Source organism: Fukomys damarensis, unplaced genomic scaffold (genome assembly GCF_012274545.1).
Source record: "Fukomys damarensis isolate Sample0158 unplaced genomic scaffold, DMR_v1.0_HiC HiC_scaffold_39, whole genome shotgun sequence".
NCBI lineage: Eukaryota > Metazoa > Chordata > Mammalia > Rodentia > Bathyergidae > Fukomys > Fukomys damarensis.
This window is the reverse complement of record NW_022900951.1, coordinates 1,880,512-1,907,992: the sequence shown is the minus strand read 5'-3', so window position 1 is coordinate 1,907,992 and position 27,481 is coordinate 1,880,512. Positions and strand designations below refer to the sequence as shown.

The following is a 27,481-nucleotide window of genomic DNA, read 5'->3' as shown; positions in this document are numbered from 1 at the left end:
TATATAAATTGAATTTTGGGAAACTTCAACAGTGCTGCCAACTTTGGAAAAAGTCATCCCAATTTACTGTGATGAGTTGGCATTGTACGGAATTGGACAGCCATATTGGTCTAGAAATGTTCATTTATTTTTATTTTTTTCCATGTGTACAGGGGTAACACATCATATTAAATATGTAAGGTCATATCTACGTGGGTTTGATTACAGAAACTAATAAAGTATTCTCTAAATAATGAAAAAAAGAATAAGACTATAAGAGCAAGAAACAATTTAAATATAGTCAGGGACCATTTTCATCTCCAGAATTAAGGTTTATTTTAATGTTAAATCGTTGCCTTTTCTCTTTTACTTTCCTTTTTAGTTTTATTTTAGGATTCCCTATTTTTAATGTTCATACAGAGATTTCTTTAACTGAAATACCGAATAGTTTCTCTGGTGTGAAACACTATAATAGTACACAGAATCCTAATGAGCTAATTAATCATGTGAAATAGGAAGTAAAAGGCAAAAGGTGTAGGGAAAGTGGGAAGGGTGGGGGAAAGGTAATAAGGGACAGGAAAAAAATATGAGAAACTGAAAAAATGGAAATAAAGTGTTTGTAAATGGGGAGGGGAGGAGGGGTGAAGGGAGGGCAGGGACAAGGGGAAAAATGAGAATCAAGACCTATTATGTAAAGGTACAGAATCCCAATGATGAATGTAACTGTATTGTATACCTAGATTGTACCAATAAACTCAATTTTTAAAAAAAGATTTGCAAAATTGGAGTTAATGATTTTTACTTTAAGCATATAGTTTTAAGGTTCTCCCTTTAGTGTGAGTGAAATTGGCTAGTAGTTGGCAAAACAGATCTTGTAATTCAGCCTCATGTCAAGTGTCAGGGTGAGAGGGGACAGACACACTCTTGCTTTGGACACTAGGAACGTGGATTGTTCTCTCACACATCATAGTGTCCGTTATCCACCTGAACTTCTGTTTCCCTTAGTACTGATCTCATCAGGAAAACAAATCTCTGTCAAATCCAGTCTGCCTCTGCCAAGCCAGACACACAGAGCAGATGCAAACGGAATCTTTGTACTAAAGAAAAATATAAATATGGTGGCCAAGCAGCAAGACAGTGAAATGGCCCTCAACCCAAGTGCCATCCCATAGCTCACTCATCCTGAGCTCCTGTAGAAGAGGGGAGAGAAGGTCCACCAAGGTGCAGGTTCCTCTGCCCGCTCTTGGGCTTAGTCTGGTTTGGGCTCCCCAGGATTCTCCTCCTGGGCTCTACCCCTCAGTGGCAAGAAGGGAATACTTTTCTGAGTAGAGCTGTGCGGCATGCATATGAGTGTGTATGTCTGTGCCCGTATGCACACATGTCATTCCAGCTCATGACTACACATTAGATCCACTAAGCCGAATTCATATATGTATCTCCATGCTAATTGAACCACGCCTTCATCTCTCCACTCTTCATAATGGCATCCCAATTAGTGTCCACACATAAAACTCTCATGACTCCAAGTGGAGTTTGGAATTCCCTCTGTGCTTCATGCTTTGCCCAAACTTCTCTCACTTCCACCTTTCACGTGAGAAGCCACGTCATCATTGATTTTGAATCATTCCCCACACGAAATGACGGTGAGGGCACCCAGTTTTGTAGTATGAGGTCTAACTTTTGTTTGTTTGTTTGTTTGTTTGTCTTCTGTGGAAATAGAGACTCAGCAATTGCAGCAGTTTGCTTGGAGGGAGACAGAGACAAGAGAGCATAATGAAACTTAGGGGAAGGACTCTTCCAAATCTTTCCATCAGTAACTCCATTGAGGGTGAATTCCCTTCACATTTTTCCACAAAGGGTGTTTCAGACGTGTGGCAGCTTCACAGAAGGGACATAAGCATAGGTGTACTTTAGACCAGTACTACTGAAAAAAGTATTAAAATAAAATTTCAAAGAGTTTATCGTCTTGAACAGACATCATGTCACCATTCTTTGAATAAACATTTTAAATATAAAAATATATTTATTTGTAAATATGAAGAGAGATGTAGAAGTCTGGTTGAATTAGCTTTCATCCCCACAGCAAGGGTGAAAACAGATATGAACTTGGTTGGGTGCTAGAATTTATGGTGATCAGTGGAAGGGACCTGGAGAAGCTTTTCCCACATCTGAGTGAAGGTGGGCATTATCTGATTTTAATTATCAGGGAATCTATGACCTAATTCCCATCACCATCATGCTACAATTGGATGGACGGATGCTAAAATAGATAAACATTTACATTAACAGGTACTCCAAATTTTCACTTACTATTGCGGCAGGACATTTAAAGTTACTTGTGTTTTAATGACTCCCTCTTAGGATTTAAATAAAAGACTTTTGCAGGCCAACATCAGAGTGCAAATCTCAACACTTTTCAATAAAATGAAATATTTTCTCCTCTGGTAAGTTCATATTACAGAACTAGGGTTCCAAGGTGCTATTGGGTTATATCAAATCACACAGAAGTATCACACACAGCTGTGTTCACTATTTGACACTGAGATTCAAATTAAGAACCATTCTGTTTGAAAACATGTATGGTTATTTAACCCATTCTTTCTCATTTTTTTGGTCTTTGTAAAATATGTTTCTGACATGTAAAAATTTATTTTACTGTGGAAACTTGGTTCACCTTACTACTGCATGCTGTTTCTTTTAACCTCCTTCTGCAGTCCCCATCTGTCCTAGTGCTGATCTGCATCCTCTTTATTTGGTATCAGATAAGTCACTTACACACACACACACACACACACACACAAATGTGGGCACCATGCATACTATTCACATGCACACAAATATACCAAAAACACTTAGAGTCATTAATCACTTAACAGCTTTTATTGAATTACACTATTTTTCTGGCTTTTTCATTAAGTTGGAAGCTTCAGCTTCATACAACTTAACAACAGGCATCATTGCAGGCAGTGAATCTTGCACCTCCCCCTTTGGTGTGCTTAAAACACTTCTTGTACATTACACATTTTTACACTGTGACTATAGTGTTAACTTGCCCTTGTCTAAAAACTCAGTGTTAATACTGTTCTATGGGCAGCCAGTCAAATTTTAAGATGTAACAATCTGAGAACAGAAAAGGGATGCTTTAAATTGAAGTTTGTTATAGAAGGTTAACAGTAAATGAGACAGAAAAATATTAGGAAAGCTATAAATAAGAGTTATACTTTTGACATGAAAGATTCTTGTACGTTCATCTTGTTAAAAACAGGTAAAGAAATATATACAAGACCAGAAATCCTAAGTATGTAGAGAAGTTGTGTGGAAATGATTTAATAAGAAAATATGTATGTCTGTTTGTTGGTTTCAAATTTTTTACAAAAGGTTTACATTTACAATCATAAAGAGCCTTCATTCCTTTTAATCCTAATTCTGCAAGAGATCTCTGTTAATTTTGACCTGCACAGGTTTTGACTAGTCGTGAATAAAAGATTTTATAATTCAATTGGCCAAAACCATCTGAGTACATGCTAGTTTAAATTGTCTTATATGTTTGTCTGTCTAAATCTTATCAAAATGATGTTAAATCCAAGTAGATTGTTGATTTCTACAGCCCGGTTTTATAGGTTAATTAAAAATTTAAAGATAATTAAATATAATCTTTTAAGTTTGGGTACACTCCTGTTGGTAAATAAAGAAGCAGCTGCTCAGAAAATTTATTCTGATCTTTATTCATTAATGGGAGCCCAAATAATTTTTAGCCTTATAGAAAGTTATGCCTTATTAAATATGATGTTAAAAATATTTACATTGGTTATCATCAAGGGTCTGACTTGTAAATATGTCATTGTAACATGTGTATAATAGTTATCTTCAAAATATAATATTTTCTGTATAAAGAAATTCATATTGTTTATGACAATGACCTTTTGATCCAGGTATTCTTCCTTCTCTTCTGCTCCATGTACTTATGGTTACAGGTATATTTATAGGCCCATACACTTTCCTTAGATGGTACCATATCAAAAGGTAATAACTTAAATAAATTTCCTGGGTTTTTTGTTTTTGTCTTTATATATTTTGTTAAAAAGATAAATACATTTAACAATGGCTATCTTATATTATAATACATATCTAAGTTTGTTACCAAGATGTCATCATAATTGTCATGCTAAAATATCATCATGTGTGACTCCTGATTACAAGTTTTTCTGTTAATATTCTACAAAAATCTACTTAAACAACCATGATTGATAAAATAACAGCCCTCTAACTATATTTTAAATTCAAGGATACTTGCTATCTAGATAGATATGATAGTTTAACTCCTACTGTACTACTGATGTCACTGATCTTCTCTTCTGGGAATTCAACCAGCAAAGTAGAGAGATCCACACTGAAAGGTAACTGGGCTCAGGAGATCACCAATATTTTGGCTCCGGTCTTCCAAGGTCATCAAAGATCCAAGGTATAAAGGAACCTTTTGTACAACATCCTACATCTTTGGTAAGTCACCCAACCTCCTGAACAGGGAGATTGCTGGACACCAGAGGATAAAGGTAATGTGTGCTAAAGGAGGCTCACCAAAAAATTCTTCCATGCTTTTACTAAAAGCACCATGGTCAAGCAAGGCTGACACTGGGAGCTCAGAGGCTCTATGCATGGTTCCAAAATAATGTCTAAAGAGACTTAACTGACCTTGACAGATAACAAGAGGTTCATATTGATTAACACAGGTCTTGCTATAATTTGGTCTTAAACACCCAGCAAAAAGGAATAACCAAAAGAGGCAATCAATAAACAGGTACTAGCAATAGACTTTTGAGGCCCATTGTCCTCCCAAATATCCCTCTTTATTAACACACTCATGCCCTGTAAACGTTATAAATGTGTTAGTATGGGTCTGTACTTTTTCTGGTGGGCCTGTGGCCTTCCCTATTAAAACAGAGAGCTTCAGAAATATGCAATACTTTATTAAAAATTCCAAGGTTTGGTCTGCCTCTCTCCATAGACAGTGACAATGGGCCAACATTTATAACAGAGGTTGTACAAGAGCTAAACTGTTATACTGCTTATTGACCTCAGAGTTCTTCTGAGGTTAAAAAATGATAAATTGTATCACTAAGGTAAATATTGTCAAATAACATGGGGTTATGAGTTGATCAGCTCCCTTTGGCCTTCTTAAAAATAAGAGATACCCCAAGTCATACTGGGTTCTTCCCATATTAGGAATTGTTTGGAAGGCCACCCTGTATCTGGAGAGACTTTATATATGAAAAGGGTCATATATAAGTCACTTATGGTTACTCCCACAGCTGTCAAGATAAGTGAAGTTCAGCTACTACCACTCTAAAGTAAAACAGGTCACCCAGAGAACTTCAAGGACTTTGACTCCAGGAGACAATGCACTCAAAGCCGTGCTCTAAACTTAAGTCCCTTCTAGGATAGCTGCATTACTTTAGTGTTAACCATATCTTCATCCTCCTCTCCCAGTCATATCCACAGGATGTCATCTAGGCTATTCCATGGGACCTCTGAAGGTCAAACTTCCTCGGATTCCAGAACACCTGATTGCCCAGGATCTTTCCCCATCATCCAGTCCTGAGTCAGACTAGGCAAACCTAACAGTTTACCCTCTCATCCTCTCGTGTGTTATTGTGACACATTTCACACTACAGCACCCACTGGTATCCTAAGTCTTCTTATATTAGTACTCCTGGGACTTGTCCTTGGGATAGGATTGGCCACAGTATCTCCTCCCAATTATAAGTTTACTTCCAGGTGTTTACTCACATTGGCCTATTACCTCATAATCTCAATCTTTGCCATTCTTAATTGCTGGAGATAATAACGGTTCCTCTCCTGCTCCAGTTTTCTCTCCTAAACCTTCCCCAACCCAATAGGCCCCTGGTGTGTACCTTGACTCACTCCCAGCCTAACTCAGCCCTCCTTCAGACCCAGATAGGATCTCCTGAAATCACATTCCAGGCCACCTTATGCCAGTTCTTTGACCAAATAATCAAATTCCTGCCACTCTTCAGACTGGCCCACAGCTGATTTCTGCCGCCCTTTCCATATCTACCTATACAGTTGCCCCCTGTGTTCTCCATCTTATTCAATCCCAGGTCAGTCACCTCTCCACTCAAGTCTCCCAAAAGACGGCTCACCAGCTGATACTTCAGGCCAGAGACCTCAGCAAGACCACTGTGTTTACCTGACAGCCAACTGGCTAACCATAGATCAGATCTCGGCTCAGTTTGAACATTTTCTAAATGATCTTTGGATTAGTATTTTCTGGTTTGCTCCCCACCCTCGTCCTATCATCTGCACAGCCAAATAGGTAACTAACACGTGGCTCCAAAAAACTTTATCAGACTTCACCCAGACTGAAGTCACAATCTTTACCTTTTTACTTGTTCTTAGTAACCCTCCAACCCAGTCCACAGCCTCATCCAAATTATCTTCTACTCTCTCCTCCCTCATCAACTGATTTGTGTGCTTGGACTTTTCTCAGGAAGCCCTCCCAACAATTCCAGTAAAAATATTACTACTGTCAACAATTCCATGTTCATAAAGGACAATGCAGCCGGCCAAGCCCCACGACTGCCACTAGCTCATCGCCTCAAACTCAGCAGGAAGTAGTTACAGAAGACAAATATGGTGCCCCCTTCCCCTGGCATATGGTTTGTAGTGGCTGCTGTTTCACATCTAAAATGAGAGGGGGGGGAATGTTAAGGAATTGACTATATTAAAGTATTTTGTGATGTCGCAAGCACAGGCTACATTTTCCTGGTGTTTCTTGGCTCTTAAAATGACTTCAGGCTCTTCTCTTTAGTTTCCCTTCCACCAAGGACACAGCAGTCCAGAGAAGTTAATACCTGTTTCTGCAGGGCTGAACCCATCAAAGGCAACCTGGCCTGCGATAGGTTAAAAGTAGCCCACTCCTCAAGAATAAACAAAAGCCTGGCCCAAAACTGATAAAAGGACCTTCCTTTCTTTGTTCTCTTCTTCTCTTCTTCTTGCCTTTCTTCCCCTGTGCTCCCAACCCTGAATAGTCTCCAGTTGGACCTCTCAGGGTGTGTGTGGCCTAGTTGTTGATCATCACTGTTCCCTTTCACTGGGTAAACTGGCTGGCACTTTGGTGTGTAGAGAGAGGGGTAGGGATTCTTCCCTGACCACAGGAACCCTTTGCCCTGATCCCAAGAGATTATTCTTCCAGGAGGGTTTGATGCTACAGGAAGATGCATCAATATCAAAATGGAAAATTATACTGTTTTGTTTTGTTTTTAAATATTGTTTTTTTTGTTTGTTTGTTTTATTCATGGCAGTGCCAAGGAGGACATTGTCCAAACTGACGATGAGGTAATAACCGTGCTGCGTCTTCTTGGCTACAAGAAAGAAGAGGACCATGTGGTCTCAAAAGTGAGGCTCCTTCTATGGTACACATTAAATGTACCATTGATTAATTAAAAACAGAAGACTGTGGTGTCCTGATTCCATCTGTCTGAGTCATCACTGATTTGGCCTAAGTTGCAGAGATTCTCCAAAAGATTGAAACTACTGTTATTCAAAATAAAGATGAGATGCTCTTTTCTATGTTCCCCAGCCCTTGGAGGGAAGGCTACGCCAGTTCCCTGAGAAACTTTCCACCAACTCTGACAGGTGAACCACGTCCCTAAAACCCGTGACAGCCCACCACATGCACCGGGACACAGCCAGGCAACGAGCTCCTCAGACTAAATTTATAAAAGAAAAAGGAGAGCACATGGACCTGGGTTTTCCTTTAATATTGTAAAACTTTAGATTTTTTTTTCACTAACTTATCGGTACATTTTAGGCAGACGATATAATGGCATTCATCATTGGGAATTTGTACCGTTCCATGATCCATCTTGCTTCCTATATTTCTCCCCATACCAATGGCTTCCCTTCATCCCCTCCACCCCTGCCTATCAACAAAGACTTTGTTTCTATTTTTTTATTTTCTCATGTTGATTCCATTCCCTTCTTTCCTTTCCTCTATCCCTCCAACTCCCCTTCCCCTTTGACCATTTTCTTCCTATTTCACATTATTTATTATACTTTTAGTCCTCATTTACACTTTTAGTGTTTCATCCTGGAGAAACTTTTTGATATTTACACCTGTACATCCTATTTATTTCAGTTAAGAGTATGGCCTCAATGTGCATCCACTTATCTATAAATGTCTCTAATTTATCATTATTTTCACTGAGTATTAATCCACTGTATAAAAATATCACATCCTCTTTATCCAGACTCCTGTTGATGGGCAATTGGGCTGTTTCCAACTTTAGCTATGGCAAACTGTGCTGCTACGAACATGGGTGAGCATCTATCACTGTGGTGCGACTCTTAATTCTTTATTTTAAAGCTGTGACTCAGAAGCTTTCACCACACTGCGTAACATCAGCTTGCCGCTTGGCTGAACAGATGCTGCAATGTGTAAAGGTGCCCTTCACTTCTGAAGACCTATTTCTTACAGGGATCGTGTAAGTCACTTGCAACCCCCAAATTGCAAAGATGTAAAGGTTCCTGGTCTTACTGAGTTTACTGCCATCTGTACCTCAAGTAAGAGACGCGGCTTATTGGACTCGTGTCCTTACCTTACCAGTCTTAGAACCAGGGAAACAGGAACGTCCACAATCAGCCCTTTGCTCTCATGACAATGCACATACAGACCAAACTTAACTGCCACCTCCAGGTCACTTAAGAGACTGCAGGATGGATTCCAGCCACTCTGTATGTCCAGTGCTTGGCACCTGTCACCCTACAAATGCTAATTCCTGACCCCCCCATTCCATTTAATATAGCTCCAATATTATCACTTGTACTCACTTTATTCCTATCTAGCTCCACTGGTATACAGAGGATTTTAATATCTCTCAAATGAGCATTATTCATGCTATTTTTACAGAGACCATGAGCCAATGCAAAACTCTCTATGAGTATCAAGAGAGAATGGATAAACTACTATAAGGACGAAGTTTTCAGGTCAAGGTGGGCTCCCTCTGTGCCCCTTGCCCAGAACAGAGATCCAAAATCTCCATTCTCAATAATTCCATTCGATATGACAGTCTCCCTGTGTTTCTCTTCCTCTTTTTTAGGCAGCTCTGTCTTAGGCCTCCACCCTGTGTTTCTGTTCCTCTTTTTATGATTTAAAAATTTAAAAATGAATCCTTTCTGCTTATCCCTGCTTAGGATAATCAGTAGGAATGGATCTTGGCATTAGTCAGCTTGAGATAATCACACGTTCTGTTAAGAATAGAAATGGATTATAGAAATGTTCTTTAGAAAGAGGAACTGATTCTGTGAATGTAGGTACCAGTGATTTTATGTAAGTGCCCTCCCAGCACCCCTCAAATATCCAAGAGTAAGCAAAAGATAAAAATAGCGTCTCTCCCCAACCCTATATAATCCTGCTTCAAAGACGGGTCTGGACTCTCTGTCTGAAGCCGCTGTGATGGTGACACCCGAGGGTCCAGGCTCGAGCTTGCAATAAAGTCCTCTTGTAATTGCATCAGACGTGAGTCCTTGGTGGTCTTTGGAGACTTTGTATTTTAGGCACAACATTTGGGGGCTCTTGTGGGATCCCCAAACATCCAAGGACTCCCTCCGAAGGAGATTGGCCAGCAGAACGTGCACATGTGAGTTTCTTTTTCTTTTGTTTTATTTTATTGTTGTACTGTTTTAATAACTAAATCCCATGGGTCTTTTTATGTCGACTGTGAGTTGTGGGCCGACGGGCCTATAGAAGTCCGACAGGTGGGGAAGAGTGAAAGACGTTCCTGCCCCAGGGGCATTCACGGATCAAACGCAGAGGTTGCAGATAGAACTCAGGCTTTTTGCTTTCATGGATTGAACACAGAGTTCATGGATCAAACTCAGGCTTTTTCTTTTCTGTGTATTTCTCTTTAAAGTAAAGTGGGTCGCTCCCACCATATGGTTATAGACCAGTATTTTAGGTTTTAAAGTTTTAAAAGGTGTGTGTGGACAAAGACGGATGTGACTGTGACTGATAATGGATCAAAATCAAACCACCTCAACTCCCCTTTCCTTAATGGTAGACCATTTCAAATTTGTGAAAGCTAGGGCACATGATTTGTCCTTAGAGGTAAGGAAAGGAAAGTATCAAACCATGTGTGATTCTGAATGGCCTATTTTTGGAGTTGGATGGCCAATAGGTGGCACTCTAGTTTTGGAGATTGTTCAAAAGGTTAAAAAGATTGTTTTTCAGAGCCACCTGGGCCAGGTACCCTACACTACCCTTTGGGAAGACTTGGTCCTGAACCCACCACCCTGGTTGTGGTCATTCCTGCACTCTCCATTGAGGGCAACAGCACATGAGCCAACAAAAGGACCAACTATCAAATCAATAGCCCATATATATCCCCTTTTACTCTTACAGGGAGAAACAGATCTGAAGCTGATTTTTCCTTTGCTACTCCTTCCTATTGTCCCCCTCTGGCTCATATCCCCAATCCTAATCAAGATGCTGCTCCTGAGGAGGGCATCCAAGCTGCTGCAATGGGTCCCGATCTTTTTAGTCAATATTTTCTGCCCCGGCGAGCAGGGCTCATAATTAGCAGAGCTCGAGAAGGGGAGATACCTGGAAATGGGACAAAAGAGGAGCAGAAAGAAGGAGACCAAGCAGAGGCTTGTCAAGGTCTCATTTATTTGCAGATACAAGTAGTATATAAAGGCAAAAACCACAAAATTGTAAGAGGAAGTAGCTAACCACAAGATGATAAATGAGGAGCATATTGTATAACAGTCACGATGGGATACAGTTGCTATGTAACAGATTAGGTCATTTGTTGAGCAAGGCCTCTACTACAGGCAACGGCATGTCTTTGCTTGTGGGTGACAGACAGGTCAATATGGAGGTGGTTATGCTAGGCCCCAAATAATTTAAGAAGATGCTTTTTGGTTTCCTACAATTTTCCTTTATCAAAGCCTAGTTGGGACTGTAATATAGCTGAAGGTAAGGAGCAACTCTGAGCATACCGGCAGACTCTATTGGGGGGCACTAGGAGGCCCACCGATTTGTCTAAGGTAGGCAATATGCAACAAGGGTAAAGAAGAAAGCCCATTCGCCTTTTTACAAAGGATTCAAGAGGCCTTCTGCAGGTATACCCCTATGGATCCAGAGGACCCTGAGTCCAGGGTGACCAATATTATGGCCTTCATCAATCAGGAAGCTGCAGACATAAAAAGAAAACTTCAGAAAATAAAAAGGCTAAAGGAAAAGAGCATACAAGATCTAGTAGAAATAGCAGAAAGAGTCTATAATAATAGAAAATTAATTGAAGATCGCCAAACCCCCAGACAGACACAGATGATAGTGGCAGCCATTGGAAAAGAATTTGAACAGATAAAAGAATTTAAACAGAGAAAAGAAAAACAATTGGCAGAAGACCAGAAAAGAGAGAGCCATCAAAAATCTCGAAAAGACCTAGATAAGGATCAGTGCAAGATAAAGGACACTGGGCAAAGAATTGCCCTAAGAACCCTAAGACGAAGGGGGCTCCCATTCTCACTCTAGGGAAAGGAAACAACTAGGGGAAACAAGGCTCAGAACCCCTCCCTTCGCCTAGGGTAACTGTCAAGGTGGAGGGAAACCAATGAAATTTATGGTAGATACCAGAGCTCAACATTCAGCTAAAACCAGTAAGAAAAACTTCTGGAAAAAGTCCCTGGGTGCAGGGAGCTATTAGTATAAAATATATATATAAATGAATTACTCAGAGGACAATAAATTTGAGCACTGGTCAAGTACAACATTCTTTCATGGTGATCCCAGACTGCCCTTATCTATTATTGGGAAAAGACCTATTAACTAATTTGGGAGTTTAGATTCATTTTAAGCTTGATGGAGCCCAGGTGGCAAACAAAGAAGGAAACCTAATTCGCAAGTCAAAAAGGGAAGTATCAAATTATTGTTGTTTGGGACACCCCCCCATTGGTTAAAATCTCTTTTGCCCTCACAGCTGCTGGAGCCAATATTGATGACCAAAGAGAAGGAAAATTCTGAAGATCTGGCTCCAAAAACACCCACTAGATTGCTTTCTCATTAATTTTAAATTGGCTTTTTCCCTGAGCAGGAAGATAAATACAGAGTCAAATTCTCCAGTGGGTAGAAGGAACTAACTGACACAGCTCATATTGGACCTTAACCCAAGTCTCACCAGAGAGAGCGACTGCCTGCCTCCTTGAAATGGAAGAGGTGCTCCCCTGGGATTTCCTGAGTTCCCTTTCTAGGATGCAGAGGCCAGCTCACCGGTCATGGAACAAAAAGAAAGGAAATAAATATATCTAAATGGTAAGATCCCCTGGGTGGCTTCCTAGTTTGTCTTTGGAAGGGGCCCCAGGGAGGGAATGTACTAACCTCTTGTGTGACTGTGTGTATGAAAGAGACTTGGTGAGGAGAGTGAATGTAATGAGCTATGAAGGCCATCAGTATCCTCGTCTGTGCACCAAACAAAGGGAGGGGGCGCTTGCACTTAAAGAGCACTCCTGACATTGCAGAGCTTGTGTGGGTCAGTCCTGCGAATCTGTGTCCCTGCTTAAAAGTACATAATGGAGACTCTTGCCGCAAGAAACTCCTTTAGTCCGAGTGGGCCTGAAAGAGCTGGAAAGTGCAGAACCAGGCTGGCAAATGAGACAGGCCACCCTGTGTTTGTCTTGTGTCATTAGACAAGGGAATACCTAATGGTTATGGAAAATGTTAACATTAAGCCAACTGTTCTTAAGTATACAATTTAGAATTTTAATAAAAATTTTACAGGGGACTATAAGATAAAATTACAATCAAAGATGCTCAAGAAACTTTGTGAGTCATCATGATCTTAGCTAAGTCAGACTTTGCCCCCCGGACAATTCTAGACAAAAGGGAAGTTATCTGCCTTTGTTTCGCTTATCTGAGACTTTAATAATTTGGAGCCAAATGTATTCTAGGAGCTATTCAGGCTTCTGCTCCGTGGGAATCAGCTACTAGTAAAAATTATTTAGTTCTGGTCTTAAAATAATTGTTTGCCAAACTTGCTGTTTTCCTGTGGTAAATTTGCCTCTGAAAAATGTGACATCATTGCAGGCAAATCCCAGTATTTCCCCTTTTTAGAGCAAATTAAGCTGCCTCCCGCTCACAGAGTTGCAAAGATCAAAAGTATAAAAGAAATAGAAAGCAAGAACAGCATTGTTTAGCTCTATTGCACCAGAGGGTGGAAATAAAAAACAAATGTGTTAAAAATGTATCTTTGTTTCAATTTAAATGAGGTTTAATTGGTGTGTTTAAAATATTTCTAGTATATTGCAAATTGTAATTATAGGGTTAGTTTTCTCTTTGTACTCTCTTAAAAAATTCAAGGTTAATATTGTTCTACGGGTAACCAATTAAATTTTAAGATATAATAATCTGAGAACAGGAAAAGAACATGTTAAGAGTTTAACAGCTGAAGTTTGTTATCAAATGAGATAGAAGAAGATATTAAGAAAGCTATGGGTAAAAGAGATATACTTTTGATATGAAAGGATTTTGTATGTCTTGTTAGAAAGATATAAAGAAAGATGTATAAGATCAAAAGGCTTGGATATGTACCGAAGGTATGTGGAAGTGATTAAACAAAAAGTATGTATGCTTGCTTGTTGGTTTCAAGTTTGTTATAGAAGGTTTATTTTTATAGTAACAAAGATTTTTCATTTCTTTTGATTATAATTCTATAAGAGGTTTTTGTTAATTGATCTGCAAAGGCTTTGATTAGTCTGAATTAAAAGAGATTTTAGGGCTAGAGATTTAGCTCAGTGGTGCTGTTGCCTGCCTTGCAGGCACTGTTTCATAAATTTTTTTATATGTTTTTCTGTACCCAATTATTTAAAAGGTGTTTCTCCAATTATATTTTGAGAAAAATGATAAAAAGCATATTAGTAATTTGTTCATTTTTATAATCTGGTTTTATAAGTCAAAATTGTGTCAAGGTAATTAAATATAAATTCAGGTCTAAATAGACTTCTGATAATAGTAAAAAGATAGATATTCAGAAAAATTTATTCTGGTCATTATTTACTAATGACCTTCTGAGAAGATGGTATCCCCAATAAAAATGGTTAAATCTGTTATTATAAAATGTTGACATTGCTTATCATCAAAGAATTAGATTCTAAATATGTTACTGTGATGTGTTTATAATGCTTATTTTCAAATAAGATTTTTCTAAAAAATAGATTGAGGTTCTATTAAAATGTTTTTGATACCTGACTAGATTAAAGGGCCCAGAAAGACAATAATTATTATAGGATAAAGAACAAGAATCAGCATTTTATAGCCAAAACTAATTATGCTGCCCCTGTAATAAGGGATGCTAAATGTGATCCAGCCTTTTAGTTTGTATCTGATTGAAAACGAATTCATATTGCTTTAGGGGTGCTCATTAAAGTAATGCACCCATAAAAATTAGGCAGTGATATATTTATCTTAAAGTTTAGATCCAGCTGTAAAGAGATAGCTCTTTGCTTAACCTTAGGAAAAATTAATTGTTTGGTTTCTTCATGCCTTTTAAAACTATTGAGTAACAGGACAGTGATGACTCTCAAATAATAGAATCACATAATATCAGGCCCTCATCTGTGAGAATCTCTGCCTATATTTTGTTCCAGTTAAAACCTGAAACCCCGCTACTTTTTGCCCTCAGAACCTGGACCCCTGATTACAACTGCCTAGGGGTCACTGACGAATTGTTCTCCAGTCATCTAGATCTGCAGAAAGACCCGCTGCCTGAGGTTGATTTCATCCTGTTCAAGGATGAGAACAACTTCATGGAAAATGGGGTGTGCTATGCTGACTATGCAGAGATGACTCAAGATAAAATGGTCCACGCAGGATCCCTCCCCACTGGATGGTCAGCTCAAGGAGCAGAGCTATGGTCACTCATACAGGCTCTCTGATGGGCAAAAGAAAAAGAGGATAAATGTTTATAAAGAGTCCCACTTAGTATATCTATGGCATGGTCTATACGGGTGTCATCTTCTCACAGCAGAGGACAAATTTATTAAAAATTATAATATAGTTATTTAAGGCAATGTGGAAATCTGATAAAATAGCTATAACAATTCTAAAAGAAAAGAGATAATAACAAATGGCAATGCTAAGATAGGCATGTGAGCCAAAAAGGTGTTGTGCATATCAACCCCAAAGTTCAAGAGAAATAGAAAGGATGAATAAACCCTTAAAGAGATCTTTACTAAATTAACCTTGGAAACTGGCGATAACTGGGAGTCGCTCCTCCCCTTTGATGTTGTATTACTGTCCACCCCCACAGCCATCACGGTGGAGGGGATTACTGCTTAGATTCATCATTCCCATGTGAAAAAGGATGCCAACCCTCGGCTGACCCCTCAGCCTCCGAGTCCTTGGAGATCAATTAAGGATCCTGATAACCCACTGATACCCACTGAAGCTAAGAATTGTAAAATCCCAGTTTTCTTAATTAAAGTAGTCCTCCCTGATATGGGATAAACAGGGCTAGGAGCAGCGACTCCATCAACCTATATTAGATGTTCTTGGTTTAAAATTACTATAGTCTTTTAATTGAATATTGGATCTTTTGCAATAGTTTCAGGGCTTAAAAATTCTTGGTCTATTAATGGTATTCATTTTCCAAGTGGTGGCAAAGAGCCACTCTGTCATTCCCCATGAACCCCAAAATATCACCTGGATGATGATTAATGCCTCCACAGGAAAGATTATAAATACTACTTCCCGTGGGCCCCCCCGGGGGACTTGGTGGCCAGATATCGAATTTGATTTATGTAAGTTGGGCATAGGGACCTGGGATGTCGGCAATTGGGATCTCGATTCCCAGGAAAGGCCCGAATGTGGTGACACAGGAAAGAGATGCACCCTCCCCCCGAGGAGAGAAAAACCAAGATGTGGGCACCTAATGGTTAGAGCAGAGCTTCACAACATGTCCTTCTATGTTTGCCCAGGAGGCAGAAGGTCCTGACAACAGATAAAAAAGTGTGGGGGAACTGAGCATTTTATTGCCAACAATGGGGATGTGAATCCACTGGGACGATCTATTGGACCCCCCGCCCTGTAAAAGATGATTTGATAGTAGTCACTAGGGTACCTCAGGCCTGACTAGCTTCTAATTCCATCTATGGGCGATGCTCCTCTTTTCTGCCCAACCCCATCTGGGTGTCCTTCACTGCACTTGGAAAACAATTGCCTAGCTGGAAAGCTGGACGATATTGGGGATTACAGTTATACCAATCAGGCTTTGACCAAGGAGTCCTTTTTACTATTAGACAATATGAAGAACAGCTTAGGGATACTAATGGGCCCCCTCAGCCATTGGTCTGAGCTCAGTCTTAGTCTATCGATCTGAACCTATTTTTCAACCTACAGACTCCAGTTTTAACTCCACTACAAAACAAAAGAAAAGAAAAAGACTGATATGCTGTATAGTCCAGGAGCTAGAATACAATCAAAGAAAGAAGGGTCTTTTCAGTCACAGGCACCGCCCCCCCGGATACTGATTATTCAGAAATAATCAGAGATTCTATGGCTAAAAGCAAGAAAGGACCAGAAAAAGACAAAAAGGAGAGGATACAAAACCAAGGATGGCATGAGAGTTGATTCACATTCCCCTCGCTAACCTTCTTTGTTTTCAGTCCTTGCCAGATCTCTAATTTTAGGTCTAATTTTCCTTGTAGTAGGATTTTATATAATTAATAAGTTAATTGCTTTTATTAGGCAGGAAACAAGTTCTGTACAATTAATTATACTGAGACAACAATATCAGCCTCTGCCTGAAGATTAAGAAATCTCAAGTGTCCAGGAAGAATTATAATGTCCACTTTCTATGCAATCCTCCGTCTTTCTCTTTCTAAGGCCTGGACATGCATTCAGCCCAAGCACTCTAAAAGTAGACAAGTTTTTCAGGACCATCAAAAATAAAAAAAAAAAAAAAGATCCCACCAGCAGACCTGAAATGGCTCTCAATTCTGAATGCCAAGAATTAGCAACAAAAGAGCTCCTACAGGATGCCAGATCCAAAGTAAAAGGAGAACTCGGGGCACATCAAAAATACCACCAACACAGATGATACAGGACCCAACCCTGGTCTCGAGGACCTAGAGGACCCTTGCCCCATTTTTTTTAGGTTCCACGACGGCCCGATCAGCAGGAAGTGCTTTTACAAGGATGATGCCCTAATTCCAATGATTGGGTCCCAAAGGTCCTTGAGAAGGGGGGAATATAAGGACCAAGTTTTCAGGTCGGTGGGCTTGCTCTGTGCCCCTTGCCCAGAACGGAGATCCAAAATCTCCATTCTCTATAATTCCATTCTGTATGACAGTCTCCCTGTGTTTGTCTTCCTCTTTTTAGGCAGCCCTGTCTTAGGCCTCCACCCTGTGTTTCTGTTCCTCTTCTTCTGATCTAAAAGTCTAAACATGAATCCTTTCTGCTTATCCCTGCTTAGGATAATCAATAGGAACGGATCATGGCATTAGTCAGCTTGAGATAATCACATGTTCTATTAAGAATAGAAGTGGATTAATCAAATGTTCTTTTGAAAGAGGAACTGATTCTGTGAATGTAGGTACCAGTAATTTTCTGTAAGTGCCCTCCCAGCACCCCTCAAATATCCAAGAGTAAGCGAAAGACAAAAATAGTATCTCTTTCCAACCCAGTATAATCCTGATTCAAAGATGGGTCTGGGCTCTCGGTCTGAAGCCGCTGTGACGGTGACACCCGAGGGTCCAGGCTCGAGCTGCAATAAAGTCCTCTTGTAATTGCATCGGACCTGACTCCTTGGTGGTCTTTGGGGACTTTGCGACGTGGGCACAACACTACAAATCCCTTGAACAAATTACTTCCATGATTAAACTTATCAGACAAAAAAGGTTTTTTGGACATTCATGAGGAGAGAGCTCCAGCTCCAGCAGCCGCACTCACCTTAACGCAACACACTGGAACTGTGTAAACTGCGAATAGCTATTTGTAAAACATTCCTTCTGAAATGCTAACTCAGACCAACATTGACAAAAGAAAAATTCATGGAGTGACCTGATACTCTTAAGGGAAGACACTCGGCTGTCTCCAAAGCCCCAACCAGCTCTGTGGGCATCCAGGCAATTTCGTTGAGACCCTGGATCCCATTCTGTGGAGATCACATCTGTTCCAGGTTTCCATGTAGACAGCCAAGAAGCAGTCTAACTCCTTCTCCTTCCTTTACATGGTGATAGTACTTTTCTGCAGCACTGTTTGCTAGCTCAGCTTCACGACTTACAAAGGAGAGCTCACAACGTCACTGGAACTATATTGCTCTATTCACCCCCAAACGGACTTTTCTGCAATCAAATTTGATATTTCAGTTCTTCTTATCATGGGAATTATTTTGTGTTGATTTTTCTCACAGTCCTCAAGGCCCTGTGCCCACTGACCTGACAAATGCATCAAAGTCCAGCACTTGTCTACACTATCTTTCTCCCTTCTTCCACATCTCTGACTCTTTGAGACAAAACCGGGGACAATATTGGGGGGACCGGGCCGGTGGTGAATGGTTAAACAGTGAGGCTAAAGCACACAGTTTTGAGGGCCGTGGATGTTACTCAGTGGTGCCTCTGCCAGCTTTGCAAGGGCGAGGTCATGACTTTAATCCAAGGGACCAAAATAAACATAAATAAAACTAAAGCACACAGGCTTAACAAGAAATGAAGGGTTCAGCAATCAGAAGTTTACATTAGAGAGGCCTCTCGTGTGTGGATGCTGTCCTCCTCCCTTCCCCCAAAAAAACTGCCTCACTTTGAGAAACCCTCTTGCCTGCACTGTTTCCTTCTGCTTGTTATTTTTTTTTTTTTGGTTTGTTTGTTTTTTATTTACTATAGTATCTTAAATAAAAGTAGGAGAGTTCTCAGCTCCAAGGCTGCTCCTGGGAGCCTCCTTAATTCTGGATTCTCTCTACTCAGATAGGCCCTCTGGGGCTCTCAGTGATTGACCTACATCTCTTCTCTGGGTTCCCTCACCTTATAGGCTGGGACACTGCTTTCTAAAAATCAAATCCACCCTGATATACTTCACAGTTTCCTCCTTCTCCACCATCATCCAGGGGTTATGCATTCACTCTAATGAGATCATCTTCTGTTCAATCAAAGACTCGCTTTTTTAAACAGTAGAACCCAACAAGATATCTTTGTGCATGACAAATTGGATACTTGTCTTCAAACGTATGTATTTTTATGGAAATACCAGTTTATTTAAGCACACATGGTAAAGAGAGATTAGGCAAGGTCTAGATGCCACCGTGGGACAGGTCCCTGGCCTCAGAGGTGAGAAGAAAAGGCAACTGCAAAGAAGAGCACCATGCAGCTACTTATTGGCGATTTGCGTGTCTTGGAGAAGTTAACATTTCTACTACTCCTCCCCTTTGGACACCTGTGAGAATGGAAAAGAAAAAAAAATGTGGACATCTAGAGTTACCGAATATTTTGGAACTGTGTGGTTCCTTATGGACCCTGGAGTTCACCGGGGTTGATTGTACGTTACATTGCAGAAATAATCATAATTTTCTAAATATCATGCATTTGGGCCTCATGGGAAATATCATATTCCCTGTATTGGTATACTTTTTTCAAGGTTCAAAAACATGCACTGATAAAAGTTATAACTGAAAGGGGGGTTATTTGCCTACTACACATGATAAATATTTTAAGAAAATGTCCAAAGAGAGGAAACTCTCACATGTTATAAATATCAAGTTTCTACTCACCCAAGCAACGCCTTTAATTTGGGTAGGTGTCTATGTGAGATATGAAGCGGAAAAAGAAAAAAAGACAAAAAAGCAGTGTTGAATTTATTGAAAATAGTTTAAAACTGGTAATAACTGTTGAATTAGCATAGAATATTTATGGATCTAATTCCGCCACCAAGTGTACAGATTATGTTTTCATTCCAGACATATCTTGAGGCAGTGGGGTGACCCTACCTGAATCAGCCAGATTCACTATGTTTTCCTCCGGGATGCCATTTTCCACAGCCAGCTGCCTAAATTTGCTTTCCTCAGCCTGGGTCAGGGAGTCTTTTCTCGCTGTATTTCAAGGAAGACAAAACAGAACACTTGTGCAGTAGGTTCCCCCCTGTTTCCTGTTGCATCCCCTGGGCCTCACGGTGTCTCTGTGACGCAGGGAACCCCACCATCTCCCTCCTCCCTCCTCTCCAGCAGGGGAATCTGAGGTTCAATGTTCTGGAGGCCGTAAGTGAACTTTTCCGTCCCAGGCTCACAGAGTTCACGCATTCCGTGAACATCCGGGTGCCCACATCTTACCGCCATCTTGAAAAGTAAAACCATGTCCAGGACCTACAGATGGTTCTGTCTAAAAGCTGGGAAACCCCACAGACCATAAATTCACATGATCCTCTTAGTCCTTGATTCCTGCCCTGATACTCTGGAACCTTAAACCATCGAGGTCGGAAAACCTATTCAACTTCTCCCAGCTTATTCTTCCCTGCTCTCTTAGCTCCGAAGAAACGGAAAAACAGATATACAAAGCCTCCTTCACCCTTCTCAAACCAAGATTCTCCCTTATCTACCTGAAATGGGGTCTAAAACAAGGGATGGCCCAGTGATTTTGTGCTGCCTGAGTGAAATTCTGAGTGTTCAAGAGTCATTCAAATGTGAGAAAACTGAGGAACTAAATCTGATGTAACTTAATTTTTTTTTTTGCTTCATTATTTTGTAAAGAGATAGAAAACAATCCACAAACATAACAGAAATGGGCTGGGGATTTGGCTAGGTGGTTAAGCTGCCTGCCTTGCAAGCACAAAGTCCTGAGTTCGATCCGGGGTACCAAAAAAAATCAGAGTAACAACAGTTCATATACTTCATATTGTTGTCTTCAAAGAAGTTATTCTCATTTTGAAACTGGCAAAAAAGATCCATACAAAGGAGAAACAGTCAGATACTAGCACCAAATTGTCCTCTTATTGAACTAAAAAATACAGGTAGTGTGAAATAAGCCAAAGAGCACATAGATCCAAATATTTTGGAAAGCAAATGGGAGGGGTAGGGCAAAGGTAAAATGGAAAGAGAAAAAATTAGAGAAAAGGAAGAAAATGAAAACAAAGTCTTTGTGAATAGGAAAGGGGAGGAAGGTTAGCTAGGGGAATGGGGAAAAATAAGAACCAAGATACATCACGTCAATGTAGAGGATCCCAATGATGATGAATGTAACAGTATTGTGTATCTGAAGTGTACTAATAGAGATTAATAACATTTATTCATAAAAAAGACATAGGTAATCTGGGAAACCATGTGACCTTCTCTCTGTTTCCGGTTCATCTATCTTCCAGAGTTGTTTTCATGCAGAGAAATGTGTTACAGTTCTCGGGTGAAGTATGGTGATAAAGCAAAGGTCTAAAGTACAGAAGAACACAGTTGTGCCTCCTGGAATCTGAACTTCAATTTCAGTGTTGTTTCTTGATAACAATTATACTAAGGTCATTTGCTGGTAATAGCTTCATGCCCCTTCTGAGAGAGAGAGAGGCGGGGGGGTAGGGGATAGAGAAAGTGTCCACCAAACACTACATGCACACTTCAAGAAAATAAAAATAGTATTCTGTTTTTCTAACAGTAGGGGTTAACCTCACACCGGACATCCTAGAGGACATCGTGTACCTCAGCAAACATTGCCAGCCCTTAGAGAAGAATTGAAACTGCACCTGAAGCCATCTCCACGACCAGGGTCAGCCAAGCAGCCGTCCACTGTACTGACTGATGCTTGGGAGCTCAGGGCCACCGCTGTGAGCAGCTCTGGTCATTGTAGAGGGCAAAGGGTCACGTGTAGGAACCTCCAGATGCCTCAGTACAATTAGTGTTAAGATATTTATACAACACCTATATGCCTGAGAATATACACACATGTATAGAATTTTGCTGTTTTTTTGCTGAACCTTGTTCGGAAGGCCCTTTCATGGCACTCTGGGTAAGTTTCTCAGCATTGCTTTCCTCACCACCTTCTCACCTTCCTTGAAAGCCACAAGGTGAGAATTGCAATCTGCCAAGTGCATACATTTCTGAGCTAGGGCACTGATCTAAATACCATCAGACTTGTTTCCCTCCCCAAACTGAGAAGAGAGATGACATCAACATGAATGTGTTCTTCCGCTCTACAGGAAAAAAACAGAATGGTTTCATACTGACCACCAAGGAGCAACAGGCGTGTTCTCCTGCCATTCTCATCCACATTGGTGGATGAAAATACTGTGATGCCATCGTCTGGTGAAGAAATGTTGAAGAAGTTCTGACCGGAATCTGTTAAGTGAAAGAGAGACATTTCCAGCTCGGTATGATTCACTTTCCCTACTTCTATTGACTGGAAGCAATTGTGGCACAGTGGTGATGAATAAATCTATTTCACCAGCCTTCCTCCAACACATCAGAATCAAGGTATGGCAGTGAGGGAGGGAGGGAGACATCTGACATCTCACTTGCTTAAGGGGCTGGTGAACACTTCCAAGACATGAAATTCACAAATAAGAGCAGAGCATGCGGTGATTCCCGATAGAAAAGTTCCCGGTGTGGGATCAGGAGGTGGTGATAGGAGGAGGGCTCTGACCTTCCTCACCGGTTCATCGGTTCAGTTATGAGAGTCTCAGGGGTTTGTCACTGAGCTATTCAGCCCCTCCAACATGCTACTATAACCCCCAGGACAGAAGTTAAAATAGACCATGTTGTCCTTAAAGAGAACCCATGCTTTTAATATACCACTTTCTCGTGTGCTAGACAGTCCTATCGTGGTGTGGAAACTTCTCAGAAAATGCTCGACCCGGAGGCTGGATCGCTGTGCTTTACTTCAGTCTCTCGGCAATGTATTCGTATGTATATGAATAAGAAATCTCCTTGAACCGAGATCATAAAACTGCAGTGTACACTTCCCTTTGTGCAATGAAGTACGTAGCATCTCTCTAACACTGCAGCATTGAGTATTAACAATTAATTAAAGACAGGTGCAGAGAACACAACATTATTGTCCTGGTTGGTTTTCCCTAAAGTTCAAACTATGGAGAAATAAACGTGCAGTTTGTAACTATTGTTTTAGCTCTTGCCTTCTGGAATTACTTTAATGAAAACTATACCACCTAAATTATTTATAAGATGAGCATTTTCTCATATGTAAATAAGTTTGATATGAAAAGAAAAGTGATCCTATTTACCAAGTCAGAAAAAAAAATGATTAAAGGAGCTGGAAAATTTAAATAAGCTTTAACTAGCTTTCTATGCATGCAAACCCCAGCCCATAAAAGGTGCCATCAAAAGCCTGGTGAGGGCCTGAGAACTTCATGGCACGGAGGTGCACGTTGCCTGAGTCCTCAAAAATCTCGCTCTGCTGGGCTCACTTCTTCCCAATTCCGAGAGCAGCCCCACAAGGCCCCTGTGCTGTTTCCCCAACATGTTTCTGTGAAGAGCTTGATGAACGCCCCTCCCTAGGACCTGGCGGTTCGCGTGTTTGAAGTGACGGGGATAATCTCGCGGGAGCTCACACCGACAGGCCGAGCCCCCACCGCAATAAAGTGTCACATCCTTAACCCACACTTCACCACGTGTTTGAGTCACGTCTTCCGTGTGTGCCGCGACCCCCCTCAGCTGTCATTTCCTGGAAGGTTCTGAGCTGCCTCTAGGACGACCTGGACCAGGTCCTCACTTTGTATGGCACGGAGGGAGCGGCGAAGCTTACAGAAGCTTTTCCAAATTCTACTCCGCAGTCTCTTCTCCGAGTTTTGCCAGAGTCTAGATGCCCGGCTATGCGCAACTGAGCTACACCCGTAAATGTGCACTAAAGTCCAGGTCATCCGGGAAAGCAGATACTCACAGACTGCGGTGTACACTCCGTCTGACGGTCTCTTCTCACTCAAGACGGAGAACTCACGCCAGTCCTCGTTAAGCCTGAAATACAAACCCACACCACAGTGCTGCTTCCTCATCAACCCCCCTCACTTCGGGAGGATAGTAAAGGACGTCAGAGTTACACACATTTAACACCCTCCGTTGGACGGGAGCTTCGTGACGGGACTGAAGCTTTGCCGGATCTGGGGCATTTTGTGAATTTTGCTGCATTTTGTGAATACACACATGTTGCTGGGTGATCTTTCCAGGTCAGCCAGGCTTCCTCTGCTGTGCAAATTTTCTGCCAACAGAGCTGGGCTTACAGTCCCTTAGCTCTTGTCCCCAGCTGGGGCAGCCAGAAATGCATGCAAATCGTACTGTACTCGATGTTGGGCTTTGGAAACACACAATCCTCCACCCCAAGCAGGATCGCTGCTCTGTCGTTTGCACAAAAACTCTTTCTCTTTCTCTCCTCAAATTCATTTCTCTGCCTTTTCTATCCATGTTGCTGGTGACAGTTAGACTGAATCGGCCCGTGCTCTGTAACTCACTTTTCAAAGTCTGTTGATTCACTGGACAGTTATTGTTCAAGAAATTTCTATTAGCAAAAGCTCCTAATAGAAATGGAGATATTTAGACCCGGGGCCTTGGCCAGTGGCAAGCAATATAGGTAAAGATGTAGAAACATATTCAAAAGCTGTATTTATTCTCAAATTATGTACAGGTATGGGGGCAACTCCATATCGGGAAGTCAAATGAAATTCTCATTTGACTTCATTTTTATTTCCTTTTGTCCTGGCTAGTATGCCACAGGGCAATAGTTGTTTTTTCCTTTAAATTAGGGTGAATTGTACTTACTTAACATAAAAGTTGACAGAGAGCTTCCGGCATCCTTGGAAACAGTTCAGTGATCTGAGATAGGCTCTCAGTGGTCCACCCTCTTGGATCTTCTCCACATTGTCAGCGGCTTCGGCAATGCTGCGCCATTCCCCATTTATCTGCGAAGGAACGACCCCCCCGGGCAGGTCAGCGCACTTTCTTCTGGTTTTTGTGCTTTCTTTTTCTATCAGGAATGCCATCGAAATCGTGGTGCTCCCTTCAACATAGGCGTAAAATCTAAACCTGTTTCTACTGATGGACACTAGGTTTTGAGTCCTCACAGAAGGAACCTATTTAGGGCGCAGGGCTAAGGACAGGATTCCCACATAATGTGGGGAATTGCAAAGTTTCTGAGGCATCAAATCTAGGTCATGCACACTTACAGCCTTCCCTTAGGTCCTGTAAGCATCACATATAGAGTCTAAGCAGAGGAAACAAGTAAATTTGGAAGACCAAACTAGCCTTTGAAGAAGATGGCTATACATAGAACAGAATGCTCATGTTATCTAACTCAGCAATGAAAATAAAGTCAGAAGCACACACACACACACAAACACACACTTACACACACACACGCACACACATGAAGCCCTCACTCACAACCTGCTTACCCACCTACCCTTGCTGGATTGATTTGGGAATCTGCACAAGCAAAGCCAACAGCAAGAGCCAGCAGGAGGATCCGCATTTTCTTGGAGTTGCCTTTCCCTCTCCAGTGAGTCGGCGTAGGAGAGACACTGCCCAGAGTCTGAGCACACACTTTTCTTATAGTCGCGTTTCACTGGCATGATGTGTAAGGGACGATTGCCGATCCTGTGACTTTAGCCTCAAAGTGCTCCCGTGGGCATCCCAGACTTCTGAGTCATTCTAATAAGTCCCAAAGAAGATTATTTATTATCATGTGAGAGTTTACTTGGCCTGCACCATTGCACTATCATGAGAGAGAGAAGACCACATAAGAAAGGCATGTGTATTATATTCTCTTACATCTCAGTTACTGGTACAGGAGATACAACAGAAAATATCTATCTATGACTCCTGTATCACTACTTTAGCTCCTAAGGTAAATGCTCACACCACTTTCTGATACTCGTGTTGGTATCATCTGCTCAAGTCAGTTGAAATTAGGCCATATACACTTAGAATGGGCAGTATCCTTCAGATGAAGAGTTTCTTTTTATATTTAGGAAAACATTTAAAGTTGGATCTAATGGCACAGACTTGTAGTTCCAGTAGTCTGGGAGGTTGAGCCAGGAGGAGCACAGAATCAAGCCCAGGCAATTCACTGACTTAGTGAGACCCTGCACTCAAAAATACATAAATAAAAATTAAAATGGTGCTGGGCTGGATGGACCTCAGTGCTAAAATCTTGACTTCATTTCCCCACACTCATGAAATAAAGGAAATGTTGCATGCATTAAAATAATAAAAAAAAGAAAGAAAAAATTCAAAAGCAGCATTTTTTTTTCTCCTTGAATCTTCTGGTTGTGTCTCTCTCTCTCTCTCTCTCTCTCTCTCTCTCTCTCTCTCTCTCTCTCTCGGTATTCAGATACAATCTTTCTCACACTCTCTGCTTAAAATTTCCATGAGCACTTTCAGGCTAGGTTAGGAAAACCATGACATCCATTCTCCCAGATTGTCAGATAATGTGCACCTCATCCTCCACCAGCCGAGAATAAGACCAACTTAGTTGTAAACAGTAAGTACCTGGGACAAACGGGAGAGAATGGTGACTCTGGTAAGGAAAACAAAGGGATTGCATTTTTCCTCTACAAAGGAGATCACTTCTGTCATGAAACTCTGTATCTGGAGGCAAGAAGGGAAAGGAAGACACATGACAAAAGGAAAAGATGGAAACAAAGCATCTGTAAGTAAGGAAGCCTGGAGTGGTGAAGGGAGGGCAGGGGAAAGGGGAAAAATAAGTACCAAGATCCATCATGTAAAGGTGCAAGATCCCAGTGATGAATGCAACTGCACTGTATACCTAAAATGTACCAATAAAATGAATGAAAGCCCCTCCGTATCTGGCTAGAGTGATAAATTTTAAAGAATTTAATTGGGATATAAAAGACACAGGATGAATGTGGATGTAGTAAAAGTGAAAAAGTGGTAATTCTCCAATGATGTAGGAAGTGTGATCAAATAGCACAGCGAATCTTTAAATTATATCAAATGTTTAAGCTAAATTAAAAACACAAGGCTGTGTTCTCATCCTCCTTACTCACTGGATCTGGCACCATGGAAATTCTGTCTCTGTGAAAAGTCAAAATGGTCAGGAATGGTCAAGTTTTTGAACAGTTCCAAACTTGAAGGTGGTCACAACAGAATATAAAAGTTATTATATTCAAGCACAGCTACTCTGTAGCAAATGGGAACCCACAGGGTTAAATGCAACAATACAAGGAATCATAGCAAGCAGGCTGAGTGAAGCAACCAGGCAGAAAATCACACACAGATAAAGATATTCTTGGTAAAGTCAGTGAGCATGCAGACGTACAGTTAGTAATTAGGAGTAGCAAATAAAATTAGTAAAATTAGAGACAATGCCAACATGTCTATAGCTTAGAAAAAAAAATAAAACACAACAGTGAATTTCTTCCAAGCACTGTTCTTCCAGAACTATTTCAGAAATGTCTCCAGAAACATGAACCAGGACAATTAGACAAGAGAAAGAAATAAAAGAAAAAAAGGATGGGAAAGGAAGAAGTGAAACTATAATTGCTTGCAGGTAA

At 40.9% G+C, this 27,481-nt stretch overlaps 1 protein-coding gene across 1 annotated transcript; it reads right to left on the bottom strand.

Annotated features, from left to right (window-relative positions):
• Positions 1-19,277: 19,277 nt before the first annotated feature.
• LOC104849623 (lipocalin Cav p 3.0101) lies at positions 19,278-25,461 on the bottom strand. Its single transcript, XM_010606122.2, has 7 exons — positions 25,369-25,461; positions 24,729-24,868; positions 23,857-23,930; positions 22,188-22,298; positions 19,974-20,075; positions 19,758-19,787; positions 19,278-19,423 (listed from the first exon to the last, which is right to left on the bottom strand). The coding sequence occupies exons 1-6, from the start codon at positions 25,435-25,437 to the stop codon at positions 19,771-19,773; spliced, it is 513 nt and encodes a 170-aa protein (XP_010604424.1). The 5' UTR covers positions 25,438-25,461; the 3' UTR covers positions 19,278-19,423; positions 19,758-19,770.
• Positions 25,462-27,481: the final 2,020 nt, after the last annotated feature.

What these genes read in the sequence shown, in the direction of transcription:
- LOC104849623 (XM_010606122.2), bottom strand. Translation starts at nt 25,437, where the DNA reads ATGCGGATCCTCCTGCTGGCTCTTGCTGTTGGCTTTGCTTGTGCAGAT. An exon ending in CCCAAATCAATCCAGCAAGG is followed by an intron (nt 24,869 to 25,368) that starts GTAGGTGGGTAA and finishes GTTCCTTCGCAG; the next exon opens with ATAAATGGGGAATGGCGCAG. An exon ending in TCTGTCAACTTTTATGTTAA is followed by an intron (nt 23,931 to 24,728) that starts GTAAGTACAATT and finishes TTTGTATTTCAG; the next exon opens with GCTTAACGAGGACTGGCGTG.